The sequence below is a fragment of the Tenrec ecaudatus genome, chromosome 9 (assembly GCF_050624435.1).
Source record: "Tenrec ecaudatus isolate mTenEca1 chromosome 9, mTenEca1.hap1, whole genome shotgun sequence".
Taxonomy (NCBI): domain Eukaryota; kingdom Metazoa; phylum Chordata; class Mammalia; order Afrosoricida; family Tenrecidae; genus Tenrec; species Tenrec ecaudatus.
In genome coordinates this window covers 63,882,907-63,891,965 of record NC_134538.1, presented here as the reverse complement: position 1 = coordinate 63,891,965, position 9,059 = coordinate 63,882,907, and the positions used below count along the sequence as shown (strand labels likewise).

At 46.6% G+C, this 9,059-nt stretch overlaps 1 protein-coding gene across 3 annotated transcripts; it reads right to left on the bottom strand.

Annotated features, from left to right (window-relative positions):
* Positions 1–4,819: 4,819 nt before the first annotated feature.
* C9H7orf25 (chromosome 9 C7orf25 homolog) lies at positions 4,820–8,847 on the bottom strand. 3 transcript variants are annotated; one of them, XM_075558166.1, is made up of 2 exons: positions 8,746–8,847; positions 4,820–6,708 (listed from the first exon to the last, which is right to left on the bottom strand). In XM_075558166.1, exons 1-2 carry the CDS (start codon positions 8,841–8,843, stop codon positions 5,409–5,411), a joined length of 1,398 nt encoding a protein of 465 aa, XP_075414281.1. In that variant the 5' UTR covers positions 8,844–8,847; the 3' UTR covers positions 4,820–5,408. The 3 variants fall into 3 exon arrangements, with proteins under 3 accessions (XP_075414281.1, XP_075414284.1, XP_075414283.1); XM_075558169.1 differs by having other exon boundaries at positions 8,638–8,768; XM_075558168.1 differs by lacking the exon at positions 8,746–8,847 and adding an exon at positions 8,466–8,626.
* Between the last annotated feature and the right edge of the window lie 212 nt (positions 8,848–9,059).

Below are 9,059 nucleotides of genomic sequence, written 5' to 3'. Positions count from 1 at the left end.
CTTTTGTTGCTTTGTTTTGTTATGTCTTGTTTTTTGTGCATATTATTATCTCTACTGATCTATCTAGATAATATGGGCGGGATAAACAATCTGGGGAAGAAAACAATGGGGCCCCGATTGTTCCATTGCGGGGGGGGGGGCATATGGGGGAGGGGTGGGGGAGGCAGGGGAAAGGAAGTGGATTTTAACAAACCCAGGGACAAGGTAAACAACAAGTGATCCAAAATTAATGGCGAGGAGGGCATAGGAGACCTGGTAGTGCTTGATCAAGGGCAATGTAACCGAGAGGAATTACTGAAATCCAAATGAAGGCTGAGCATGATAGTGGGACAAAAGGAAAGTAAAAGTAAATAGAGGAAAGAACTTGGAGGCAAAGGGCATTTATAGAGGCCTAAATACAGACATGTACATATGTAAATATACATTTATATTATGATGAGGAAATAGATCCATGTGCATATATTTTTGGGCCTCTAATCAAGTATTCCCTCAATGCAAGAACACTTTGTTCTATTAAACTGGCATTCCATGATGCTCACCTTCCTGACATGATCACTGAAGACAAAGCAGGTGCATAAGCAAATGTGGTGAAGAAAACTGATGGTGCCTGGCTATCAAAAGCTATAGTGTCTAGGGTCTTAAGGGCTTGAAAGGTCAACAAGCAGTCATCTAGCTGAGAAGCAACAAAGCCCACATGGAAGAAAGCACACCAGCCTGTGAGATCATAAGGTGTCAGTAGGATCAGTCATCAGACATCAAAGAACAAAATAAATTCTATCATTGTGAATGAGGGGGAGTGCAGAGTGAAGACCCAAAGCCCATCTATAGGCAACTGGACATCCCCTTCAGGGTGCAGTATAGCAGCGATGAAACATACAACTTTCCTCTGGTTCTTTAATGTTTCCTCCCCCACCACTATCATGATCCAAATTCTACCTTACAAATCTGGCTAGACCACAAGATGTACATTGTTACAGGTAGCAACTGGAAACACAGGGAATACAGGACAGATGACTCCTTCAGGACCAGTGGTGAGAGTGGTGATACCGGGTGGGTGGAGGGAACGTGGGGTGGAAAGGGGGAACTGATTACAAGAATCTATGTATAGCCTCCTCCCTGGGGGATGGACAGCAGAGAAGTGGGTGGGGGGAGATGTTGGACAGTTTAACACATGACAAAATAATAATAATTTATGAATTATATAGGGTTCATGAGGGAGGGGGAGGGGATGGAGGTGGAAAAATGAGGAGCCGATATTAAGGGCTCAAGTAGAAGGCAAATGTTTTGAGAATGATGATGGCAACAAATGTACGTAAGTGCTTGACAAAATGGATGGATGTATGGATTGTGATAAGAGTCCTACAAGCCCCCAATAAAATGGTGTAGAAAATAAAAACAGGAAGAAACTCATAAAGGCAGTCCTACCCTGCCTTATAGGGCTTGAGTCAGAATCAGAATCAACTAGCTGGCAGTGAGTTTAAACTCTTTTGGTATGACTTTACTCACACAGCAGAAGAAAACCCCACTTCAGACCTTTCTCTGCTTGGGGGAAGTTAAGTTGAGAGGAACGGTCTGGATCCTGCCATTTGTCCACATGGAAGCAAGTTTCCCACAATGCAAGGTGTTTTCTGCAACACTGTGGGAACAAGCTCCCTTCACATGCCCTGGCACTCCTCATGACTACGTCGGTACCAGAACACACAGGTGCTGTCTAGTTGGCCCAGCTTTGTATCTGGAGTAGAACTGTATTCCACAGGATTTTCATTGGTTGACTTCCCAGAAGTAGATCACTGGGCCTTTTGCTTAAAGCTCATCTGGATGGACTCAAATCTCCAACCTGTGGTTAGCAGCCAAGCAGACGCAGTATTTGCACCACTGAGTATCCTCTCTTGGGTGACCTGCTCTGTTCTGAAATTCAGTATTAAGCAGTTACTGCCAACATAAACCGGAGCGTCTTAACTCCCCATCTGCCACTTCTTTGTATATTTTTCTTTACAGAACACAGGTGTTCAGGAAGGGTTCAAAGATACCAAATCTTCTGCAGGGGCAGTGAATTATTTAATACAGGTCCTCTAACCAAAATCTCTGTAACTCCCACCAAGCGAACTTTTTCTAAATGAGTCTGGGTAAGAAGGTGAAGGGAGATCCTGATAGGATTTACCTGTGTGAATAGCATCCTGTTGGGTATAAAATGTCAGCATAAGTCCTTTGGGAAGCAGGTGCGGGAAGAGGAGGGTGGGTGGCAATCTCACTACTAGTGAGAGCCAAGAGTGGAGTGTGTCTTCTGGACCCGAAATCCCCACAGAGAACCACTTTGATCCAGAAGACAGCTGTGACATCAGAGGAGCAGCACCAGAGCCAGGAGTTGAGAGTTGGAAACAGCAAACGCAACCCACAGACCAAGTAAAGCTGAGTGCTTGGGGCAGGAGGCGGGCTTGTAGAGTGGGGTGCCTCTGAGCACCAAACTGGGGCAGCTGAGTCTGCTGACCCAAGGAGCTGGAGCTTAGTGGCTCTTCAGGTGGAGGCTTATAGCAGAGTGGCATGCCCTTTGGGCTTTTATTGGCAACTCTGAAAGAACTTTTTAACATGTCCTGACTAAATACCTATAACCTGAGCCTTATCACCTGCACTGTGACCTGTGAAGCTCTGATGGACATGGCAACAAATTACATACAGAACATAGATATGAGTGCTGTGTGACAGAACACATTTTATTTTATATTATTTAGCAGATTACTTTTCTATTATCTCATTGTCTTGAGAAGCTAATACTCCTCTTCCTGGGTTGCTGACTCGCCCTTGGTGTCAAGTTTCATCATAGGGTTTTAGGGCGAAACTTGGTGGGATGGCATGAGCCTCAGGAAATTTGTGTCCCCAAGTTCAGAATGATCTTGTGTTGCTCTTAGGTGCCTGAGGGGTCCTTCTTGCCTGGGATCAATTTTTTACACTAATTACACACCAAGGGGTTTCCTCCACGCTCCTATCATCTGAAAGGTAGGCTCCCAATCGATGCAGGTTGCAGGCTAGTGGGTCAGAACCACCAGGACCAGACATTGTTGCTCCTGCTGTAGGCAATCCTATTTCATAAGCTTTTAGCCTCTCAAGCTCTGGCTTCTGGTAGGAGCCCTGTCCAGTAGTTCTCCTATTATGTCCCCACATAAAAGTACAGCCGATGTCCCAAACATTAACTATAGCATATTGTCAATATATTGCTCAAATTAATTTGTTAGTATTTTTCTGGGGTCTATATATTATCAAGTCAAATCTGCTTCCACCATCCCATCTCAGAGCTGGTTGGCTCTGGTTTTCTGATCCAGGCATTGCTGCAGCCTCCTTATTTTATGTTATCTTGTCATATTTTAGCCTGGAAATAAGAACCACCTTACTTAGTAAAGCTGGGAGCCCTGGTGGTGCAGTTGGTTAAGCCTTGGATTGCTAACCATAAGGCTGGTATTTCGAACCCCTTATCTACTCCATGGAAAAAGACAGGGCCATCTGCTCCCAAAAAGCCTTAGGCCCAGAAACCAGTATGTAAGATTATGAATTGGAATCAACTCAATGGCAGTGGCTTGGGTATCTAGAAATATTGGGGAGATAATAGATTTGACTTACTTTAACACATTTTTCCAGTGATTCAGGTTTTCCTTCTTCAATGTTAATTTCTAATTCCTCAGAAAATGCTTTAAGGCTTGCAAATTGATCACAATGTCATACCTAATCCACTATGCATCTGCTCACAGCGGCCCTAGAGAGGGCACCTGAGCCCATCTTTATAGGAGCAGACCTTCGTTCAGAGTGACTGGTGAGGAACTGCTGACCTTTCAGCTGGCAGCCGTGTGATACAGTATAAAACTCCACACCCAAATCACACCCTATCAAGTTGATTCCATCTCATAGTGACCCCACAGGCTGAAAACTCCTGGAACTTGCAAGGCTGCAATATTTGTGGGAACTGCTACATCTTGGAACCACAAACTTTTCAGTTGGCAGCCAAGGAAGCTTATATAAAAGGGGGGCCTAAAAATAGTTTTTTGAAAAACAGAATTAAAACATTCCACAAACTTTTTGAAGTCTTCTTTGATAGTCTAAAAATCCACTCCTTGTGGGTCAATTCGAACTCACAGCAACTCATGTCGTGTTTTCCAGGTTGTAAACCTTTATAAGAACAGAGAGCCTTGTCTTTCTCCCTGGGAGTGGCTGGTGGGTTTGAACTACTGACTTTTGGGTTTGTGATATTTCCCCTCAATTAATCTCTAAGGTTGTTTCATACACTTCTTGGCCTTACCACAGCTGTTAAAAAAAAATCAATGCTTTCTTGCTAACATTGTGGATGGGAATGGGGTTTTCCTTCCAGTATTCAATAGGAAAGTTAGCACAGCAGAAAAAAATTAGTCTTGATTTGACTTCACATCAAGTTCTAATACTGGTTCCTACCCTTAGAGTAAGCGAAGACTCTTTCGACTCAACTTTCTAATCTTAAAATTTGGTGAACACTTATCAACTTTGCTAATTTTTCTTGTTTTGGCAAATGAATGAAATTTGCAAAATGGTTCTAAAAACTTGAAATTACAAGATGTGTCAGGCAACAAGCACGGAATGTCCCCTGCTGCCATTCCATGAGTGACCTAATAATACTTGGATTTACAAAACGAGTAGGAAAAGTAGAATCCATAATTACAAGATGGGGATTACTTGTACTTAAAATTCTTCTGAAAACCTTTTATATTTTCAATTTATTCAAATGAATAGTTTTACCGTATCTTAGAATCTTTATAGTAAGATTGTTTTCACAAAGGTATACAAATCCATGGGACTCACATGATCAGAATTCACTTTATTTTCATGTCGTCTGCATTATGTAGTCGTTATAAATATGCCCACCATATTATGCCTGACAACAACCACAGAAATTTCTTTTCATTAATGGCCATAACTTTTCTTTCAAAATCTAAAATTAATTATAAACTATTTATTTTCTCTCAGACTCAACCCACACCCATCGAGACACCAATACAATGAAAATAAGCCAGTTGCCTCCAGATATTTAATGCAAGCTGCCCTGTAATAATGTTCTATGAAATGTGCGTATCTATTGCGGGCTTGGGGGCTGTGGGCAGTCATAACCCAACTGAATCAAACAAATTAAGTACTGCAACATAGCTCAAACTCAATGTAAATATGCTTTTGTTCCTTGTTGCTATGGCAATTTGAGAATTAAGGTTTCTTGTGCTTTTTCTACTTTACTTTAACCACGAAATATAGATGACACATGAAAAACTATTGATGTGAAAGCTCTAAGTAATTATCTTTAGTTACTAAAAGCCTTTTGCTTTTCTTTTTCCCCCTCCCAATTTTAGATGGGAAGGCGGAAGCTTTGGTATGTCAATAACTTATTTCCATGCGACTATCTAAAGGCTATTATTAGTACTGATGGCCGTTGTGCAGTCTTTTGGTAGCGGGGTGGCAAAGGGCTCTTTGCTCTCAGTAAGTGCTCTGGGCTGATGGATAAACACACTAAATTTAACACCCTGGTTGTTAGCGGCTCTGACAAACCCGCTATTGGCCGTCACGGTGATGGCTTTTAAGGTATCTCCTGTTCCAAAAATGGTTAATGAGCGGCTATTGATTTTCGAACTGGCCACCAGTCGCAAGGCACGCTCGGAAGGCTGGTCTGGTACTACATGGATTCGTTTAATCAGCAGAGTGGCCCTCTCTCGCTCCCCAGGTCCTCCTAGGGTATCTAAAATAGACTGGAAATCTTTAACAGCGGATTCGCAAGCAAACAGTTCCTTGTCCTTCATAAACGTCTCCAGCAGAGGCAGCACCTGCTCTTTCCTCTCCTGCTCCGCTTGTTCTGTGAGGACTTTTTCTTTGAAGATGAAGTGGCAGCCTCCATAACTGAGGGCGGATACATAGGTAATTAAAGTAGTAATGTCCAAATTGACTCTTGTGCACACGTCGACCTTAATCTCTGTCGGAAAGGAAACACTTGCTAGTATGTTTGCGCGGTCCACTCTGGTCACCTGCAAAAGCTCCGGGCCCTCATCATCGGACTCACACTCACTCAGCTGGAACTCCTCTGGATTAGCTAACAGAGCGTGAACTGCCACGATGTCCCCTCTCACAGATATGCCCATTGCCTGCAGTTTCTCGGCCACGGGGCTAGAAACACTGCTGTAAAAGGCAAAGATGATATGAGGGTTGCTATACTGCACCGGCTGCTGGTGGCTGGCCTGCAAGAAGTCTTCCGCCTGCTCAATGACGCTTTTGTCACCATACTGGCCCCTGCCCAGCCAAATGTTATGCAGCGCTTCAGCCTTGCGGCCAATGGCCTTCACCCAAGTATGACCACCGTTTGCAACTACATCCACCACCAGGGTCTGCTTTTCTCCCAAGGTGTCTGTGTAACTAAAGACATGAAGAACACTCACAACCTCTTCCAGGTTTTCTGCTGATTCCACAATGGCTCTTAGGTGTGTCAGATTCGTGCTCTGTAAATGAGATTCCTTAATAGCTACTTTGCCAGCTTCCACTTTTTGTAAGAATTTTAATTCTGCCTTCAGTTTGCTGCACAGCTTCGCACCACCTTCGATGCCACCTTTCCTTGATCTGGAAAGGGACTCTGCTCTCTCGATGAGCTCCTTGGCGATGGCGATTCGCTCACAGAGCATGGAGTGAGCAGACATGCTGCTCCCATTCTTCTTTCCTCTGAAAAGAAAAGGAAGCAAGGCAGGTTTAAGCCTCCTCAAACACCGTGATAATCAATTCCTCGCTACCGATGAAAGCTTCCAATCTCTTGTTTAGGGTACACAAGAGACCCCATCCCAAATATTAATTAAAGAGAAGACTGGTTCTTAAGGAGTCCATAAAGAAAAAGATTGCTTGGAAATGGATTGTGGTAGTAATTGTACAATTCTACTTGATGTGATTAAAATATGGAATGATATATGTATTATATCTGACTAATTAAAAAGAGAAGAGACCAAGTCTGTGTCAACAAAAAGACACACACACATCATCCAGATGAAGGCGCCCACTCACACAAGGCTGAAATGGCATGCCAGGGTTGGCTGAGATACCAAGCTTTGAAAAGGGCCGGAACTGTCACAAAAGCATGAATCAGGGCAGATCAATACATCACAGTTGCAGGTGGGATTACAGAAGCAGGAATGGAACCATGATTGGGACCTGTACGCTGTTGGATAGAAAGGCTCACAAGAGAGGCTTGGCCAGGGCCTTCTGACCAAGGCTCCCAAACTCAAACTCACTGCCATTGAGTCACTTCTGACTTATGGTGAGCCTACCGAGCAGGGTAGAACTGCTGTGGGATTCTGAGAATGTAATTCTATGCAGGAGTAGAACACCTCATCTTCCTCCAGCATCTGGCTGGTGGGTTTGAACTGCTGAACTCACAGCAGCCCAAAGGGCCACTACACCACCAGGGCTCCTCTGACCAAGACAATCAGGGCAAAACTCAGGACTATTCGACCCCCTTTTCTGTCCCCAGTATGGTGAGTGAATTCAGACTTATGGTGGAACTGCCCCTGTGGCACTCTGCCACTGTAACTCTTGATGGGAGTAGAAAGCTCCATCTTCCTCCTTCAAAGAAGCTGTCGGTTTCGAACTGCTGACCTCAAAGTTAAGCAGCCAGTGGAGGAACCACTACATCACCAGGGCTCTTGATTATTTATGCCTTTGGTTAATGATCAGAAAGCTCAATCCATCTGGGGAGTCTGCAAATATGCCATTCACACCCTTTTGCTAACCAGAGTGCTTACACCTCTAATGCATGGTCAACAAAAGAGCTGTTCCCCTGTGGAGTCTGTGAACTTGATCTGAGCTAAGGAAATCATGTTAGCACTTTTAACTCTTCTTTGGGATTCTAACACATTGCCCCTCATCTATTCTGCTTCAAGGCTATGGAGTCCTCAAGGAGTGGGGGGTCCCCTGGTTAAAATGTCACAGGTCTGGATAAACTGTCTGGTAGACAAGGACTCCTATATCTAGCCGCAGTTTCAATGTTTGCTTTGGGGATATTTTCATTATAGGGGTGGACAGTCATAATGATCACATGCTTAAAGAAAAATATGCACACTCGATAGTCAGTAAGGAAACTGTCCAAAGCAATCGTGTCCCCACTAACTAAACTGACCACCATTTGCTGGTCTACCCTTTCCTCCTCCCAGAACGGATCTCTTTCAAACAGCTGCCAGGCGATTTCCCGCGGGGCGCCCACCAAGGAACCAAGATCGCCTCCTGTCTGCATTTAAAGTCAACCCAGCGTATTTCCAAGGACCGAAGGGGACCCCCCGCTGGCCGCTCACTCCCACTCCCAACGAAAGACCACGGGAGAACGCATCTACACGCCAACACGCGTCTGCCGGGCCGGCAGTGTGGGCGCCGGCGGGGCGCTGGGGACCGAAGTCCGCGGGGCCTTCCGGGTGCACACGCTCCTGGGGACCTACCCGGCGCCCCTCCACCGCTGGGTCCACCCGCAGGACGAGGTAGCCGAACGCTGCGGTTCGTGCAGGGCTGACATGCCGGGCGGAAGAAAGCCTCCGGGCGGGGCGCCGACACCCTCCCCGCCGGGCCCGGCCCCGTAGGGGCGCCCGCGTCCCTCCCTCCCCGGCTTCTCACCCGCGGCGCCCCAGAGCGCGAGCGCGAGCAGACGAGCGCGTGCACGCGCCCCGCCGGGACCCGACCGGGCCCGCAGCCCCGACTCCCCGGCGCGCCGCCGCCCCGCACCTCCTGCGTCCCGGCTCTCTGGCCTGCCGACGCGGGGCCCGCGAGTCCCAGGCGGCAGCGCGGCGTCGGTGGCCGGGCTGAAGCCGAGACGCAGCCATGTTTGTTGAGGGCACCCGGCGGGACTCGGGGTTGGCTGCGCCCGCAGGCCTGCCCCGTCTGGCTCCAGCACTGGGAGCGGAGCGGGCTCGGCGCTGGAGGAGCGGGCTGCTCAGTGCCAGGTCCCCTCCTCGCTGCTGGTGCTCCCTGGGGTGCATTGGCGGGAGGCATCGCCGTTGTGCCCAACTTCCTAGCGCCGGTACACCTACTTTTGTCCT